The sequence below is a fragment of the Mycteria americana genome, chromosome 2 (assembly GCF_035582795.1).
Source record: "Mycteria americana isolate JAX WOST 10 ecotype Jacksonville Zoo and Gardens chromosome 2, USCA_MyAme_1.0, whole genome shotgun sequence".
Classification (NCBI taxonomy): Eukaryota; Metazoa; Chordata; class Aves; order Ciconiiformes; family Ciconiidae; genus Mycteria; species Mycteria americana.
In genome coordinates this window covers 126,953,329-126,973,550 of record NC_134366.1, presented here as the reverse complement: position 1 = coordinate 126,973,550, position 20,222 = coordinate 126,953,329, and the positions used below count along the sequence as shown (strand labels likewise).

At 41.2% G+C, this 20,222-nt stretch overlaps 1 protein-coding gene across 2 annotated transcripts in view; it reads left to right on the top strand.

Annotated features, from left to right (window-relative positions):
* The first annotated feature begins 13,115 nt into the window (after positions 1-13,115).
* Positions 13,116-20,222, top strand: part of B4GALT6 (beta-1,4-galactosyltransferase 6) — a 39,035-nt gene continuing 31,928 nt past the window's right edge. For both annotated transcript variants that reach the window (XM_075494553.1, XM_075494552.1), the window contains exon 1: positions 13,116-13,837. In XM_075494553.1, coding sequence (XP_075350668.1) covers positions 13,723-13,837 — 115 coding nt within the window. In that variant the 5' untranslated portion in view covers positions 13,116-13,722. The remainder of the gene's footprint in view (positions 13,838-20,222) is intronic.

Sequence of the window (20,222 nt, the reverse complement as noted above, 5' to 3'; positions counted from 1 at the left end):
AAAGGAGACGCCACCTTCCTTTCTCCTCTGCATCGTCCTGACTTCAGCACGCATACTCGTATAGACCAATGACTTGGAAGAAGGAGCAGTCTCGAGACATAAAGGTGACCCAAGAGTAAGGGGGAGATCATGAATCTGAGCTTTGGCACCCAAAACGATTTCTGAACAATAAACTACACTGACCTTGCTGGTTTTTCTCAGCTGCACAGAACGTAGTGCAGGACCAGGCAACAGCAATTGTGTGCCTTGGCTTAGATTTCCTATGCAATCCTACTTAGTGTTTTGCATTTTCTGGAGCTAAGAATGCGTATGTATTCAGTTACTGGAAGACCTCCTAATGTCCAGTGAGTTACAAAACCAGCCATGTGGATTGTAAGTCTGAGCCTTAGACATAGCTCCTCTTTTTAAGCTGTTCTTTTACAAGCAACCTCATTGTTTGAAGTTATTACCTTTTGCATTGTTTTGTGTGTGTGCTGAACATAATGGTTCGATCTAAACTGCAATCTTTAATCTCCATTATATTCAGTAAAGCTACATTAATTATAGCTTTGGATAATACAGATTATTAGTTGCTGATCCTTTCAAATAAAACCTTGCGCTGGTTTTGGCTGGGATAGAGTTAATTTTCTTCATAGTAGCTAGTAGGGGGCTATGTTTTGGATTTGTGCTGGAAACAGTGTTGATAACACAGGGATGTTTTCCTTACTGCTGAGCAGTGCTTACACAGAGTCAAGGCCTTTTCTGCTCCTCACCCCACCCCACCAGCGAGGAGGCTGGGGGTGCACAAGGAGTTGGGAGGGGACACGGCTGGGACAGCTGACCCCAACTGACCAAAGGGACATTCCATACCATACGACGTCATGCTCAGCATATAAAGCTGGGGAAGAAGAAGGAAGGGGGGACATTTGGAGTGATGGTGTTTGTCTTCCCAAGTCACCGTTACACGTGATGGAGCCCTGCTTTCCTGGAGATGGCTGAACACCTGCCTGCCCATGGGAAGGAGTGAATGAATTCCTTGCTTTGCTTTGCTTGCATGCGCGGCTTTTGCTTTCCCTGTTAAACTGTCTTTATCTCAACCCACGAGTTGTCTCACTTTTACCCTTCGATTCTCTCCTCCATCCCACCGGAGGGGGAGCAAGCGGCTGTGTGGGTCTTAGTTGCCAGCTGGGGTTAAACCACAACAGTATTTAAAAATGAAGATGGAATTGATCTAATCACAGAAGTCACAGCATGGCTCATGGATTCCAAGAGCATAAATAATTCTGGGTAATAAATTTGCAAGGTATTTAGCCCTGCTTCAAAATTTAAGTCTTCATCCTTACTGTTCTGCTCTGGGGGCAGGTTGTCTGATAAGTTCCACTGAAACTTTGGCTCTCCATACTGCAGATCTGTGTGGCACAACAGCTTCGTAATGTGGCTCTTGTATGTGTGAAAGAACTATTATGCCAAAAGCAGTAAATAGTTTCACAAATTTAGGTTCAGAGCTAGAATGTTATTTTACTGTGTTCCGTTAACAGAGTTTTTATTTGTTTGTTTAACCTACTGTGATTGTTTATACTGCAAAATGTTTAAACATCCATAACAGTTGGGATTCATTTAGCTCAATGTTGTCCCAGACAGAAGGACTATGTCAAGAAAGAGGGTGGATACATTTGCTTCTCCATGACACAGAAACTCCTTAGCTTCTGCAGTCAGCAGGCTGGGGGTTACCAGAACCAGAAATTCAGACAGAACCATTGAATTTACTGATGTTTCTCAAACCACATTAATATTTGCCCCCTATAAGTCCCTGTGGCAGCAAGCTCTAAAATTTAATTTTGCATTGAATGAAAATATACTTCTTTTTGTATGCTTTAAACTTGAAGCCTGATCATTTAGTTGGAGGATTCCCAGTTTTTGTGTTTGGAGGAAAAAAAAACCCCAATAATAATTCACTAATTACCTTGTCCTAGCTGTCTGATTCGAAACTGAAGTGTCCTGACCCATTTAGTTTCCTTTGTACGAAAGCCACCCACAGTTCTGCCTGTCTTTTTCACTTTTCTTTGTACCCTTTTAGATCATACTTTCCGGAGGTGCAATGATCAGAACTGCAACCATGAAGTCATCCATTGAAAAAGAGAAGTTTTTTATACAGCACTTAAAAAACCACGTTTCCTACTTAATTCCTGATCCGTCAATGAAACCTGTGTGGACACAAACATCACAACGTTCCCTGCAGGACTGCAATAGCATATTTTCTGGGTATTTTCATCTCCACCTTTCTGCAAATCCCCTATGCGTCTAGGATAATGAGAACAGCCCTGGAAATCTGATAGTTCAGTGTCACCTCTTAAAGCATTTGGGTCATTTAAACTCTTTCTAGACTTAGCCAAACATAAGGAGCTCTAAAATCATCAGCTAAGGATTTTGAACTAAGCTACATCGAGTACAGGAATAACTAAAATGAACATATGATTTTCAGGAAATTAAAGCTAGAAAGTATTTTCTGTTGAACCACAAATATTATAAACTGCTAATTTTATTTTGTGTTACAGACTTTATTTTCAAATGCTTCTTTTGTTCACATATTTATTTGCGAACTTCTGTATTTACTGAAAAGACAATACAGGAAAAAGAAACAGGAAATGAAGAAAACAGATCAATGAAGAAAGTAAAGCAATTTAAAAACTATCAGTGAAAGCACAAATATCACAGCAAGTGCACTGAAAAACACCTAAGTAACAAAACTAGGACAAAAAAAAAAAGGAAAAGAAATAACTGGAAACTTGAACTAACAGACCACATAGATGTTGGGTAACTGTCAGTATTGGTTGGTTGCTCTGTGTATAGTTTCTCCAATATAAAGTTTTTCCTGTGACTTTTTGTTTGCTTTCCACAGAAGCTAAGTTGCGTTTTTTTTTCCCTTGGGACAATTGAATCGGAACCTTTTATTTAGGGAGGAGGAAGCTTTTATGGGGAGGGTACCCAGTGATATGAAAAGGGTAGCTGCAGAAAACCTCACGACAAACAGAAGGAAAGTGCTAACTCCAAAGTAAATCAAATGCCCATGTTATCCTAAGTATAACAGAAAAAAAGCAGAACAGAAGGATGTTAGTCTTCCAAAGTAGTACACGGTAACTTAATTAGGTAATCTCTGCCTTCCTGTGCTGTCAAGTCCTATTCTCTATCATCACTAAAACTTGGAATTCTCTTCAAAGAGGTGTGTTAGCCATGGAAACTAGATGATAAATAAGCTAGAGAGAACATTTACATTCCTATGTGGAAGGTATTATGAACGAAAAGACCTTCTGTCCCTATCACAAAACATATTTTCCAGACTGCTGTATCTGATCGCATGTGCATTTGGTGCCATGTCACTAATCCTCAATTTAAATATAATTTCATACCCATTCTTTGGTCTGTTTGATTCTCTCCAAAAGTGTTCTGAAATGCAGAACCTCTTTTCCTTGTATCTTTTTATTTTCTCTTCTTCCCAGTTTCTATTTAAATGCTTGCAATGTCATTCTACCAAAAGATCTTGGGGAAAAATGTAGACACTTGCTCAGAAAATGTTCAGATTCAAGAATTTCTCTAAGATGCTGTTCTTGCTTTAGGCTTTTTTAAATCTTTATTCCTAAATAAATTTAAATATATTTAAGACCTGACTGTTGTTGGTTATATTCGAGAACACAAAAAATAATTTCATAACCACAGCTCATAACAATTTAATATTTCTTACTGCTTTTACCACAAGAACTTGGAAAAATTCATCTTACCAAGTTTTCCCTTGTGAAAAACTCTCTGAGGAACAATACACAATTACAGCATCTAATCAGTTTTTGGCAGACTGATTTCCACAGCAGTTTTTGGTTGTTCTTATTAAGCATATGGAGCTCCACGAACCTCATTTTTGTCATTGTGTTTCAGATCGAGATAAATTACCGGCTTCGAGAAGCAGATTAAAAGACTTGTATTTTTGCAAGTTGTAGACATTTGTGTGTGTGTGTGTGTGTATAAATACCTATCATGGAAGCACCAGATGCTGAAGGTAGGACAGACCTCATGTAGGGTTTACATTCCTGATGTAGGGTTTATTTTCATTTTTCATTTATACAGACTGTAGGACAATCCTAGGGTTCCCTTCCGTGACTGGGACTTTTAGGCACTATTGCAGTACCAATAATAAATAACGGGAATAGATGGCTAGCCTAAGACTCCCTCAGAGTTGTGTAGGATACTTGTTACTAGTTTTCTTTGGGATAGGAAGTGTACCACTAGCAGAAAAAAAAAATAATGTAGCAAGCCTTGAAGACCCTCAGATAGTAGTACAGTCCTAGATGAGCTCTCAGGTTGCTGTAGGTTATGCCAAAGGCTATTTTAGCCTTTTTTAGCCTTATTTCTTGTGATGGATGGCCTGGACACTGGAAAGGAGGTCTTATGGCATGACAGCAGATCACCATTAATCTATAAGCAGTCAGACATACTTAGAAATCTACTCCAAGGAAAGTAACCCACAGAAGTAAGGAGTTTTAGCTAACTCTAACAAAGGTAAGCTAGAATTGTGATTCAAAATTTATTTTAAATCTAGACCTAAATACGATTCAAAAAAACCCCTTCCAGTTTGGTATTCTTCTTATGGCGTCTGGAACATTCACTGGAATTTGTAACTATTTCCAGAATTTCAAAGACTGGGTGTTTGTTGTATCAGGTATAATAAATATAGTATCCTTTCCTCCCAGAATGTCTCACTTCCCCAAGGAGTAACCGCAATACTGTTATAATCTTTAATCTTTTTGCCAAACATACTTTTATTGTCAGTTCTTAAAACTCTAAGAGGTTGGCACATTCTCAGTGGGGGCAGAATCTTTAGAATTTCACTTGTTCTGAGAGAGCAGCTGCATTTTTTCAAATGCTTACTATTTGGCAACATTCAGGAAGATGTTCACGCCCATGACTGAGCAAACAGATGGTGAAAAAGGCCACTATTTCTCTTTCAAAATATAGATAATTTAAATTATGACCAAATAGTCTTGCTGTTTTTCTCTTGGGGAGCAAGAGAGGTGAAGAGTTTGGTGGATTTTTGCTTTCTGTTTTTTCTACATAGAGAATTTTTTCCTAGGTTTGGGAAAAGTTCAACCTAGGAAAGACACTTTACACAGAATTTTTTTATCTTAACAAATTAATGTTTACTTAAATTACAGGCAAATAAACAGAGATTTTGTAGTGGGAAGTATAAGCAACAACAATTATGGTCAGCATCACCATCTCTACACAACTGTCAGAATATGACCCTGTGCGTAAATGAGCTTGTATTCAGGAAAATACATTTATTCATTTTTAGCACTCCCTTTTTGCATAGCATAATCACAAAAGTAGCAAGATGACACTTTAGGAAAACTTTAGACTCTATTATTTAGGTTTGCGGTACACCAAAGAGTTTTTCTGAGGACAGTAGCATTGCTCAGCTCTTAAGAAGGTTCAAACTATTTAAACACTATCTCATAAACTACATAAAGCTGGTATTGAGAACTGCACAAAGCAGTGGAATTGCACCAACTGTAACCTTTGCTAAAGTTATCTGTGACTTGTGCAATTTCTAAATGAGACCGCAATAGAAAGCTTAATCAGAAAACATCTGTCTTCTAAGATGTAAGACTCTACTCTCTCTGAAGTCTGTTTAACAAATTCTGATTGCTTTTTTCCTAATTGCAGTAGAAAGAGTGGGACCAGATTGTTTCTATTTATATATGCAAAGGAATTGCGTCTCTGAGGATAAGATTTTAGCCATGAAAAACAAAGCAAAGCAAAAGTCCTCAAGCCTTCCACAAAATCTTCTATTAATTTATTTCACCACTGAAGTAATTAACAGCCAAACTGCATGATTCAGTTTTGTACTCTGATTTTTAAGACTTGATTGACATCTTTAAAAGTGAGGTTGACATCTTTAAAAGTGAGGTTAGGGAAGCAGTCCAAGAGTGTAAGCTTACCCCGCAGTCTACTCTCAGGATTTCTTAGTCACACTCCTTATTCAGAAATGTTTTAAGGAACAGCTTTTACTCCAAATGTAGCAAATAGAGGTTTCAGGCTAATTCTGATGTCAGTAATTCAGGCCATTTAAATTCTGATTTCTGTAAAAACAGTATTTGATGTTAGTTAGTGGTGATTACGTCTCCTTTTACATTTACTTTTCCCCTGTACAAGTTACAGTGAAATAACTCCCAAATAGTAAACCTACTGTTTTATCAATGTCTCTTCATACTGCACTTTTACAGAAATAAAAATATTTTTTATGGGCACAATATCCTTGCTATGTAGATTTCAAACAGCAATGCACGCACCATTTTAAAGGAATCTGTACACGATCTAATGCAAGATACTGTCTTTTCCACATAAGAGGCTTACAGTGTTATGGCATAGCAAATAGTTATATCTGTGACACAGAAAAATGTGTGTCTTCCCAAGAGTCTTCCCAAAAATGTGTGTCTTCCCATTGACAAAGACAATGAGTGTTTTCCCACAGTAGTGATTGATTATTTGTGATTCTGGATATCTCAGGTACCTCTGATTGATAGCATGGAGAATAATCATACAGCCTAGTTAACGGGCTCCTTATGCCAACAGTAGAGTCTGTAAAATGTAGATGAGGTGCTTCTTTCTCTCTGTTGCTTATGTGAGAAAGCCTAAAGTTATGTGATGGGATTATCCCCTCTATCTAATTGTGCAGGTCTCGCTTTACTCTCTTTAGTATCAATAAAGGACTGCACAAGAACACGTGTTCTGTGACTCTGATCTGTGCTATGGAGGAAAAGGCGAGAGGCAGACTCAGGCACAGAATTTGCTCATGGGTAATGATATGATAATGGTTTCTTTGATCATATGATACTCTGAAATGTCAATCCCCTGCTCCTCCTGATTTTGGTAGAAGACTCACCTGTAAACCTAAAGGTGACAATTAATTCTTTTATTTACTGTGTCTCCCTTTATTTGTCCCTTTCAGTACTACAGAATTTCGCTAGTGATAAAAATTACTAACTGCTCTGAACTGACTCTGAGAAATTGATTGAACACAAGTGCTCTATCATCGGGAAGATAAGACAGTTAAGACTTCCTTATCATGATAGATTTCATCAAAGTATAAAAATGACAAAAGTTACAGGGCACCAAACTCAAACCCTGCAGAAACAAGGGTCTGCAAACATTCTTGTTGTGTAGTAGAATGCATGCACACACACACAGACGGACATACGCCTGTTCCTCAAATTCTGCAATTGCCAAGTTGCTGCCTAGTATCTATTTGATACTCACCTGAAATTAGGGATATAAGGATTGAAATCCTCTGAAATGGCATTCTGAACTTCAAACACATTTTCCAAGAAAAGTTTCACCTAAGCTGGTATGTTCCAATATTTTGGCTTTGATGAACCGGCCTTCTGCTGGCAGAAAATTCTTGACAAATTCTTGAATAGGAATATTTTAACTTCATTTGTTGAATTTAAAACTTAACCCCCACCTAACTACATGCTCTATTTTCTTTCATAAAATATTAATATGGCATGTAGTAGTTTATTATATATTCCTGTCTCTTGACTTTATAAAACTGGGTGTTACAACTTGGCTGAGGAGTTTTGCATCTTTTATAGTTATTGGTACATGCATATGTAACGGCTAGTAAATTATTTTAATGGAAGTAGCTTTCTAACATTTAACATTAAAATTTCAAACGCAACAAAAGCAACACCCCCTCAAATATTTTTTTCCAGTTTTTGTTTTAACTGTTATTGAGAGAAATGACTTTATTTTGGGTTATCTGCAGTGTTAAAACAACACGAGATCCTAGGGTGAGCCTTTTCATGAAAACTAACAGCTTTCTTCCCTCTTCTGTATGTTGCATGGGTTAGCTCTAGAACAGACACGGCTTGTGATTAGCATTAGAAAAAGTTGCCTTTCTTTCCATAGAGGTAATCTTTCCTAAAGCAGTAACTGAAGCTTTTTATAAGAAATGGCATCTGGGTCTACTTCAAACCAAAAAAAGCAGTATCAGCTAGAAAAGTTAAATATGAGTGAAATATGAACCTAGTTGTTACCTAGTAACTTAATTGAAGATAAAAGAGTATGATTTTGCAAAATACCACAGCCTGGGAAACATATGGGAGAAATGCTGGAAGCAAAGAATACAAGGCCTTCCTTGCCTACTGTTTCATTTTTTTCATTCCACCTGTGAAAGAAAATAGATTCACAATCCTTCTTGTTGGATAATACTCTCTTACGGTAGCAACTACAACACACTTACGAACTTATTTTTGAATGTAGAACTCAGAGACTGCAGTTATGAAAAATAAGTTTCAGGTCCAAAGTAGTACTACCAGAAAAATCCAAAACATTCTCAAAATACTTCCAATTTGAGATTTGATTTAATAATGGGATGGTAACTGATGTAATGAGGTTAGGTCATAACCCAAAACTTAAGTACGTTACTCTAGTTCTCAGTATTTATTGGTATGAGTTTTATGTGTTTATGTGCCACATTAAAGGACAGTAACTTTCCTTGCTAAATTACAGTCTAGATCACCCTGACACAACTTGATTTAATCTTTGATCATAATTAATCTTTATCTTAATCTTTAAAAATCTTACACAGACTGCATTTTCTTGGAATTGTCAGGCCTGTTCTCGTGCTTCTTACCCTGAGCTTTTTAACTCAAGGCATTTTAACTCCTTGTTCACCTTGCAAGAAGAATTACATATCAATTATTGTACAGGATCCCGAAATGCTGCTGCCCTGTGTAACAAATTGTTAATAATAAAAATCAAGCTTCTAAATCCAAGTAAATGAAAAACCAAAGGTACTTATGAACAATACCAACAAAGTAACTGCTATATGCAGGATTTAACAAAACCACGTTACGCTCATTTATGCATTTTTCTCACTACCATTTAGGAAAACAGAAAACGCAAAGAAGAAAACTAAAGCAGTGATGGCAAAAGATTTAAGAAGCCAAGCCACGGGGAAGATTTAATGGAACTCCCTGTGGTGAGGAGAAAGCTGATCATGTACTTTTGCCTGTGGCTTGGCTGCAGGGAGGTTTGGGGCTCAGCTGCAGTTCACCGGGCTTGTTTGGGAAACAGGTGTTGTGAGTGGGAGAGAGTTCTTGCAAAAAGAGTGTGAAAGAATTGTTCTGCTTGATGGGCTATTAACTACAGCCTAAATAAGGCAGTTGGGCTGGCTTAGCTGAAAGTGAAGACAAAGTGACAGTCAGCAACCAGAGAGCAAATAAACATGACTGTATTGGAATTTAAAGGTAGGGTGTAGGGAAGACATGATAATATTGGTGTTAAACATTAAACTTGCAGAAACAAAGACGACAATGCGAAAGTTGCAAGATTTATGTGGTACTTTAGTACTTTATTGTTGATAAAAAGTGTTTTTAACAGATAAATGACAAGAAAAGTTGTGACAGTCACACAATCTTTCTGCCTGAAGAATACAGAATATGGAGGCAGCCAGGTAAAACTTGGCAATGTGTACAGGAGTATTAATTGGAGGAAAGACAGACTCAAGATAGACCATTACACGGAAGAGAAAAAAACAGCTAGTTAAACAATAGTTTACTACACCTGATTCAAAGACTGGATATGACCAATAAGAAATAACATAAACATGCAGCAGTAAATGACCTGGAGAACAAAACATGAGATTTTAAATTAGTATTGCAGACTGTAAAACTGGATGTTACATGGACAGCACATTCATACATGTATTGTTCTAACCCCCAACTCTAACAAATGATTTAAGGAGAATACCACCTTCTGCCTCCTTGGATAGCGGAACCTCTGACACAGCTTCAGTGACGCTTGTGTCAGGCTCAGATTCTACACTTGGTAACTACAGTAGTTTAAGGTACTTTTGCTTCCCTCAAGGTCTTCTGACATTCCTTCCTGCCCGTGTCTCATGGCACCCTATGTCCACAATCATAAAGCCACAATGGTTTGGGGTGTCACTCTTTCAAATTGATTCCAGAAGTGACCCAGATGAAAAATCATCAAACCTCTCCCTCTTCCCCTATCCAAAACAGTGCTGTTACTTTTCTCCAACAGATCAGGGCCCTGATTTTGTTAACAGAACATCGCCATGCACAATTGTGCCAAAGCAACATGGGAAACATGTTAGTTTATTTTCACGCATGTACTTCCTATGGCAGCACTTGTTGGACTTGATGAAATATATGACCTTTTGGAATGATTGACAGATGTGTTGATTATTGTAGCTTTGGAGACGTTGATGGTTTTGCAGTTGTTGCTCTGGTGCGATCTTGTTTGATTTCATGTTTGCTGATCCATAGAATCAATAGAATCAATCTAACCATCCAAAAACAGGAATGAGGAGGGAGTTTTTTTTAACTATTATCTTCTTCCAGAGTATGCTACAATTAAGAACTTTTCTGCATAAATTCCATTGCAGGATGGAATACAGCAAAGAGCAATGTATACTCAATGGAATTTGCTTTTCTTACAATAATAAGTAAATTGCAATAGTGTGACTCATTCAGAGAAGTGATCTGCTTATTGTGCAGCAATCTTTTTACTGAAGAAAGTAATATTTAAAGAAGATGGAGGATGTTTCAAGTATTCTTTTCAGAGCAGATACCTGGGCCTAGTCATCTACTGCAACTGTGTGTGAGTCATGCTGCTGCTCCTGCAGCGTCCTGCTGCTGGAGATTCAATTAAACATGACACATCTCTCTTCTGAAAATCCATTTTGATATTCTTCCACAAATGTCTCTATATATTTAAGTTCAAGATATTATTCCGCTGGTTTTCTCATGCTCATCACAGTAGCATTTAAAGTCTTACAAAAGTGCACCTAACAGTCTAAGCAATTAAACCAAAATTAATACTGTTGAGCTGAAAACATGGCACTTGCTTTTAGTTATGCAGAGACAGGGGTATGTACGGCACCACTTAATGTTCCTCCACACAAAAGTTAGGGCTTAAGATTTCACCTACCATGGATCTCACTCTTGTCTCTGACAAGATTCTGCAAGTTGTCATTCTATTGATCTTCTAATGTTCTCCTCTATGTTTACAGCATAGAAAAAAAATCTTCTAAAACAATATCAAAAACACTAATAAAAGTGGAATACCAGAGAAGCATGTGTCAATTAACAGTCAGTTATTACAGTGAATACAGTAAATCAATAGCTTTAATACGTAAAAATAAAGCAGTAATAACACTGCATCACATATAAAATAAATTTTACTTTAATGTGAGATAGTAACAAACATAAAGATACTGTACATTTTTGCTTCATGAACCCAAGTTCATGTCCATAGGAACCCTCTATATTACAGTCAGCTGAAGCTTCAAATTTAAGCCATATATGTAAATAGTAGTTCAGTGTTATATTTTTATAGCTAGTTCTACACTGTGCTCAATAAAATAAACGACATACATAAAGTTACATAGCTGCTACTTGCAATTCAGAAACAATTTTGTGACAAAATGCATCACTCTGTCTATCCATCTATCTGATACCCATTGCAATAACATCCATCAAAATATTACTGACAAATCTCTGTTTCGGAGCTAAAGGAGCAGAATTTCTCTCTCTCCTATGGAAACCCTTACTGGGAAATTCTTATGTCTATGTTCTGCATCAAAGTGACAATCAGGAAATTCCATGATGTGGCTATAGATCATCACTGTGTGTACTGTATTCTACTGTACATAGAAATGTTCCTGTTCAATATCTAGCAAGACTGGAGGATAGAGGAACCTCCTTTTGACTGTTTAAGTAAAAGGTCTTTTAAGAAAAAATGCGTTTTTGTTATTACTATCACTTATTTGCGTCACTACTTCACTGATTAACCAGTAATTTTGTATTTCCAGCTCAGACTTTTACATGTTAAGTGACTTAGGCTGTTTATATTTATGATACAAAAATACTGATATGGAAGCCTGCAGAGTGTTTGGAAGCTTTGCCTGTGACTGAAGGGAAGGAAGTGGTAAGGTCATCCCCTCAGCTTAAACAACTCCACTTGACCATGAGCTGTGCTGGGTCAAACAAAATGAAGCTATCAGTAACGCCTACTTCATAAAAACCATAGCGCAAGTATAGTGACTGAGACGAAATTCTATTGGGGGGGGGAGGGGGGAAGCAATTCTGTATCTCCATTCTTTTTGCCCTACGTCTGAATAAACTCAAGACACGTTAACAATGCAGAGCTTGATTCTTATGCAACCGGACCCTGCTGCCATCTCAGGTGCACTCAGGCACGTCCTGGCCAGCTGCCAGCCCCTTGGCACGCATCTTCCCATCAGTGACAGCATTCTGCAGAGGAATGGAGAGATCACCGACTTGACCGGATCACCTAGCAACTTGCGGTAGCCAAGGTTAGTTGCCAAAGCAAGAAGAACAGCTACTTGACGTGAGGCTTATATTACCGACTTTTAAAATACCTTTTGCGTGCAATGGGCTCCAGAGCAAACTGCTAACGGAGTGTGTAGATTATCACATATTAATTCGGCAAATTTGAAAGCGCAAGCGTAGCCAGATCTTCAGGAAATGTTTTCTAGCGTGCCCTGTGGAGAACCGTTGGGTGTGTTAGCCCCGACTCCCACTTCCAAGTGTTCTGCACTAAAAGCAGCCGCAGGAAGAGATACGCCTGCGCTCGGCAGAGGGGCAGTCCCGCCTGCCACGGGGAAGAGAGGGGTACGGCAGCACCACCGCCGAAAAGCGGGCACGGGCGGGGTACAGGCCAAGCTCCCGAGAGGCCCGGCGGTGCCGCCGCCCGCGGGACCCGGCTCTTCCCCGCCGTGTCCCGCAAAAGGCCGGGCTGCTGTGCACGGAGCTGTCCGCCGCCTGACGGCCGGGCACAACGGCTCTTCCCGCCCCGCCCTCACGTGACGGCCACGGGGCCCCCGGAGGACCCCCCTCCCCCCGCCTCGCCGATACAAACGCTCGTCCACGCACCAGCCAATCGCGAGAGCGGGCTCGCTTCTCCGTGGCCTCCCATTGGTCCGCGGCGCAGGGCGGCACCGCCAGCGCCCTGCCGGCTCCCTCCACCGGAGCGCGGGGGGGGGGGGGGGCGGTGGGAGCGCGCGCGCCCGCCCGCCGCAGTTCTGCAGTCCGCCGCCGCCGCCGAGGCTCGCGCACGCTCCAACCGCCGCAGTAGCCGGGGCTCGGCGGGGCGGAGCCGGGCCGCGCCGCGCGGCTGCAGCGCGCTCCCCGCCGGTGCGGGAGGAGGCGGGAGCTGCGGGGCTGGGCTGGGCTGGGCGCGGAGGTGACTGCCCGCCGGCAGCGGGGATGCTGCTGCCGCTACCGCCGCCGCCGCTTGTGAGGGGGCAGCAGGCGGGAGAGCGGGCGGCCGCGGCGCCCGGCGGCATGAGCAGCGGCGGGAACATTCCCCGAGCCCCGCGGCAGCGCTAGGGGGCCGTCCCCGCTCCGGCCGCCACCTGCGAGCCGCGGCGGCGCGTTCAGCCCGCCCGGAGGCGCGGCGCGAAGGCAGGCAGCCGGGCCGGCCACAGAGCGCCGCCGCCGCCCTTACTCCTCCTCGAGCCGCGGCGCTGCCCCTGCCGGCCCCCAGCGGCCCGCCCGCTCCCGGGGAGGCGGCGGGAGGGAGGGGGCGAGCGGAGCCCCCTCGTCACCTTCTCGCCGCCCGATCCATGGGAGGCCTCCCTCTGGGAAGCGCCGCCGCCGCTCGCCGGGACTGAGCGGAGCGGCCGGCCGCCGGCGCGAAGGGACGATGCCACTGCTCCGGAAGGTGCTGCGGGTCTCCAATCGCTCCATGCTCGCCTTCATCTTCTTCTTCTCCTTCTCCTCCTCCTGCCTCTACTTCATCTATGTGGCCCCCGGGATCGGTGAGTCGGGAGCCGCCCCCTCGGGGGGGAGGGGGCGAGGGCGGGGGTGGGCGCCGCGGCCCCAGGGGCGGGGGGCGGCGGGCGCTGCGGGGCGGCCTCAGCGGTGCGCGCTCGCCTGCCCCGGCCTGTGGCGCCGGGCACCGCGGCGGGGAGCGCATGGGCGGCGCCGGGCGAGGGGCGTCTCGGGTGCCGAAACGCGAGCCCCCCTGCCGAGGAAGGGTCGGGGCGGCTGACGAGGGCCGTCGCGGCGGCGGTAACGTGTGTTAATCTCGCATCTTTGTTCTGTTGATTTCAAATGCTCTAGAAGATTCATCTGCCATCGCGAGGTAGGTAAACGCTGTTCTTGCTTCCCAGGCCGGAAAAGTGAGGCAAAAAAGCAGCTCACCGTTTCATCATGTTATAAATTAATGGCGGAAAGCCGGAAAGAACTGCGAAACTGCCAGCTGGAGTCACTTGAATTCATTCATCTTCTAAATGATTAGTAACTGCATTAATAATAAAGCACGTGTGAACAGAAATTAAGAACTAATTTGAATATTTGTCGTTTACTTCCGTCAGTGGGATCTCTCTTCACAGGTTTTACGGTTTGTTAACTTCCACTTCTGAAAGAACCACTTCAGAGGGGAGACAAACAGTTTCTTTAAGAAAAGCTACGTAAAATAACTGTGCACGTCTGGGTCTGACAAAAAAAATGTGCTGTTTTCCTTAATTCTGCTGTTTCTGGGAGACCATCAGGTTTTTTCTCACTGGATGATCCTTTCAGAACTGGTCAGCCTTACCCCTGAGCTAAGGCAAGCGGTATCCTGTATGGTGTTTCACTGTTTTGGGTGTCTATTGGCTAGGCAATGTTTTCCTTTTTTTCCAGGGAACATTGACAGTTTCTCCTGCACTTCTCTTTGCTTATTGGGTGCTACCTGTAAAACCATCTTGCTCTTTGTCCTCAGTGCTTAAAAGTCCTCGCTGCAGTTATTATTACAAAATGTCCACATTGATTTGGCCACTGAATCTGCAGGAATTGTTTCCCACTGACTGGTGTCTTTATGCTGCTTGGCTTCCTTTTGTTCACAATCTTCTATTTAGCTTGTAAACCCTTTCAAGGTGCAGTTACTTCTCCCATACTTATAGCACTTCATACAATATTGACATGCCTGTCAATTATTATTACAGTTCAAATAAATACAAAAAAATATTAGGGAATATATCATGGGTTGGAGTTTTTGAGTTTCTTGTCTGTCAGTGTTTCCCCGCTGAAAGGGATGTTATTTAGTCTTGTAAGTGAGAGAATGGTGCTGCTGGTGTCCCTTTAGATATCTGAGTTCTATGAGACACTAGTGCAATATCAGAGTAGACTTTAAGTACAAGCGGTTGGTGTATGGTTTAGAAAGCAAAGTGCAGTTTCCGCATCTTTGTAAGTAAGTGAAAGTATTAAACTCCAGCTGCATACATTAGGTAAGATGTTTACTTCATTATTTAAATGTTTCTTCTTCAATGGGTATCTTCTTAGAAGTACATTCTCTTCTTACTAAACAAGGCTTATGCAGTACCTTGTTTAGGTACCTTGTTTTAGGTATGCAGAATCGGAGCTTCTAGTGATGATGCTTTTCTTTCCTGACTTCATCTTGCTGCTCAGCTACTGGGGTTTAGAGGTCTGTTAGGTTTCTACCAGGAGTGAAATGAAATAAACAATATGCAGCAAAAGAATTCTTGGGTTAGGTTATTGAGATCTGCTCAACCTCAAGGAAAAAAATACTACTCACTTAAAATGGTCTCTCTTGCTCTCTCAGACGTATATACTGCAGTTAGGCTTTTCAAGCTGTGGTTTAATGATACAAAAAATCTTCAGTACTTACATGAGTTTCTGAGATGACAGCTCTTTCCAGCTACCGTTCAATGGTGTGCTGTCCTGACTTTGTACGCAGTGGTGTTGTGAACTCATCCAGCTTAAAGAAATCAAAACCCTACAATATTGGGTATTCTTTGTCTACGGCACTTCTTGGATCCAGTTCAAAATGCTTCCATGCTGTGTTGGTCTTACGGGGGGGAGGGAATATAGAAAATGGTAAAGGAAAGGGCAGTAGGAAAATTTTACACTGGTAATCTAAAACTATCAGCTTGCAGTGATGCTGATTTCCCAGGAATTTGCTCCTGGAAATGTTACTGTGTAGAATGGAGAGAAGAAGGTCAAACATTATCTTAAAACCAATAGGCATCCTGGCAATATTCTTGGGGAAAATGTAAGTTGTAAGAATGGAAGATTTGCAAAAAACCCGTAACACCCCACCCCCCAAGTTTATAGGCAGATAATTCATCTAAGAATCCTTTACTGTATGCTTATGACATTTGCATATTGCAATATGTGCTTGCTCTGTTCCATTGTGTGTGGTGGAATAGGTGTATCTAAATCAAAGCTGATTGTGTGTGGAGAGGAAGGAGGGCTTAAGATTACTTACGGAAGTTCAGCCACCTTATCTGTTACCAGCTTTTCATGAAATATATTCTGCATTTAAGTCATAAATGGTTGGGATCTGTCATAATTTATGTGTACAGACGTGTTTTAGTGAAGATACTTGGTTCATCAGAAGACTTTCTTCTTCAGCAAGCTACAAGGCACAGTGGCAGAGTGGAGGAAAGTTCTAATTGTGTTGTAGGGAACTGGAGCTGCTCCCTGGCTGGTTTCTCTTCCTGATGGTCAAAGGAACTGAAAAGAGAGGGAGAAGTTGAACTTCCAAATGTTTTATGAAGCAGCAGTGTACTGGAAGGTGGGAGGGGGAAGATGTAGCAGAATGGCTTCCTGAGACGTCAAAGCTGAGTCAAAATTTGAATTCTTATGGGCTAATAGAGTGGAACTAGCAAGCAGTTCATGGCTTATCAAAGGGAGGAGATGTCTGCACAAGTAAGCCCACAGCACTGGGAGAATTCTCAAAGAGGTCATTATCACATTCCCTCTGTCCTTCATGCTAATTAGAAAATAGAGTTACTGCATTTTTTAGCGAAATTGCAGATTTTGTGACAAATGCAGTTTGGGTCAATTTGGAATGCTGATGATTTGTTTGGAGGGAAAATCTTAATTACTTATTTTAAGGTCTTTAATTATTTCTCTCTAATATTTAAATGTTTTTATTTGCACAATAATTACCTCTGTATCACTTTTTTTTTTTTTGTAGAGGCCTCACAGAATGTTAGTTCATTGGGAAATAGAAACTTACTATCCCATGTATTTCAGAATATGAGGAGAGGAAAAGCATTTAAATTTCAGGTTTTCAGACACTGTTCTGTGTTTTGAGACTAAGACACGTAATATTCCACATAATATAAAACTACAAGGTTCATATGGTTGAGAAGAATTCATACACTATGGTGGGGTTGTTCATGTGCCTCCTTTCCCCTCTTCTGTAAGACCAGAAGATGGGGTGGGGTAGAGATGGCTGCAACCTTACCTCAGCACCCCGGTGGTCTTTTGATAGTCAGAGGAGCTCAAACATGGAAGCAGATTGATTTCTAACTGCTGATGAGAGAAGACTATTTTTCTGGTTTTCATTTTCCCTGTTTAATTGAGTGGATGCTTTGAAGCAAAACCTAGAGGGATAGGATGGCAAGGTAAAATGGTAGAAAACATTCTAAATGTGTAAAAGATCTCATTTAAATGTTTAAATGATAATTCTATGTGATAGTCTCAAGTATTTGATGGAAGCAGATAAGAAGTGCTACTTCTCCAGAAAGACCACTTTTCTGACAGTGCTTCATCTGGTGCTCCTTCTCTGGTATGTGAAATGAAAAGGTACAAACTGAAGTTGCTGTTTTTGAATTAGTCAATGAAGATGGCCTGTGATTCTGAAACTTAACTGGAAGTTACAAATATCCATGTCTGCTGCAGTTAGACTGAAGAAGTTAGCTGAGAGCAGAAATCTTTGGCACCAATAAGTTCTTTTTCAGTGTTGTAGATAACAGTACTGATAAAAGAGACTTGAATAGTCAATGTCTGGTGCTGACAGCTATTCAGAACACTTACTTAGGTTCAAGTTTACATCATGGAAAGGATCCAAAGGTGAGGAGAATAAGACAAAATAGCAAGGCAGTGGTGACCAAGAGAGAGCATTTGGTGATCTTACTTCACTGCTAAGCCAATCTGAGTATTGCCAGAGAATTTTTTTCTTTGCTTTTCCCATTTTCTATCAGCATCATATCTGAAATCACATTGGACAACATAACTGGTCTCAGAAAATTCTCTTACTCATCTCTGGGTTATTCCTTTCTGTCAGACTCCAGCAGAGAACCTTTATCAGATTGGGTGGAAGAATACATCAGAGCTCTCAATATTGTAGTCAATTGCAGTCTAACTTGGTTAGCTTGGACATGATGACCTTTGTAGTGCTCATAAGAACTGGTTATGGAACAGTACAGTGATCAGGGAAGATGCAGTCTGTCTTTGACATCAGTAACTAGAAGTCCTAAACAGTAGAATGAGATTGAGGAGGAAAAAACAGCTACTGTTTTCTCTCTTCTAGTCTTCTGCTTCTCTTATTAAAACTTTACTACTTCTCTGGCAATCCTAACTGAAGGGCAGCTGTGCAGCCTAGGTGGAACTTGGAAACATCTCCATTGGTTTCAGCTTACAATTTGATATCAATCTATTTCCTATTTGGTTATTAGGAAATAATTTTCCTAATAGGAAAGGGTGATGTCACTCCTTTTTGAACTTGTGCAGAAATGGAGGAAAAAGCTGAAAATGCTATCAGCAAGATAAATGGTTGTCAGTGCTTCCAGGTGCTGAGCCCACAGATATGGGCACAGCCTTTATGCTAATAGTCTTTGTTCCTGGCATCTGTGGCAGCTGTGGTATTTCTAAAGACTTGCTGTTTGATCATAGAATAATTTAGATTGGCAGGGACCTCTGGAGGTGATCTGATCCAGCCTCCTGCTGAAAGCAGATCCTACTAGATTGAATTGCTCAGGATGATGTCCAGTTGAGTTCTGAGTAACTCCAGGGATGGAGATTCTGCAGTCTGTCTGGGAAACCTGTTCCAGTGTTTGACAACTGGGAGAAAATTGTAATATGTAATTGTAATTTCTGATTTTGCACCTTGTGTTCATTGCCTTGTGCCTTTTCTCTGTGTACCTCCAAGTGTTCAATTTCATCTTCTCTATACACTTCTACTACATAGTTGAAGACAGCAAAAAAATTCATCCTCCCCTTCGCCATTTCTACTTAAGACTGAACAAACCCATTTCTTCTCAGTTTCTACTCGTACATCGTATGTTTCATCTTGGAAGCTTTCCTCTGGGCTTGCTCTGGTATGTTAATGTCTGTCTTTTACTGGGATCCCCAAACTGGACACAGTACCCCAAATACGGTTTCACAAGTTTCTGAATAGAGAATAGCTGCCTCTATCGATCTGCTGGTTATGCTGTTGCTAATACAGGGCAGCATACTGTTGACTGTGTTTGCCACAACGATACACAGATGATAAGACCTTGTCTGAGGGTTTTGTAAAGCCTGTGTCTTCAAGGCAATAGGTTTAATACAGCTCAAGGGCTGCACTGAAATAGCATTAATACAGCTAGCCTGTTTAAAATGAAACTAATCCTTTGTTACTCTCCTCCTTTGATGCTGTGTGGAGATACCATCTGATAAAAGACTGATGGGCTTTGCAGGATGTGGTAGAAGTTCATGATTTTTTTGCTGCTATTGTCTTCTTTTATGCCTTTCTAGGGAATTGTTCTGATGGGCTTCTTACAGGTTTCTTCAGTGAATGAAACTTGTCTGTCCCTTTGTTTCATAATTTCTGCAGGGAAATATCTATACTACAGACCTGGTGGTTGTTTGGGAGCTATTTTCAGCTATATTCCTTTATTAAGGTTCACCTGTTATTAAAGGCTTCATTTGGAGGCAGGAGTAATTTCATTCCCTGCAGTGGTCTTTTGCTTGCAGTGCAGCTTTTCACTTCAGTTCCACAAATTACAACCAAACCCTTTAACAGAAAAGTTTTAGTCAACTTTCTGATGAGTAGTGTCTTCCTTTTTTTTTTCTTGTGCAAAGAGGATTATGAGGCTTACACATTCTTCTGGTCGATCACTGATTTGCAGTGATCAAAAATTCCTTGGCATTCTGACTATTGGCTTGAGCTTGTTATGAGCTCAGGCAGCTTCATGGATAAGTTTTCTGCTGTATTCTGGGAGGTGCAAAGATTTTTCCATGATGTTGGCCCAGTACAGTCATTTCTAGCACCTGATGCTGAATAAATTATTGCAGTTCAGTCATTCATGACTGTCTTTCACTTTTACCAACAGATAAGCTTTAACTCAACATGCATATTTCTTTCTGAATCAGTTGTTTTGCATCTTTATCTGATAGTTTTCCTAAAGCCCTTAGGTATACTTAGTTATT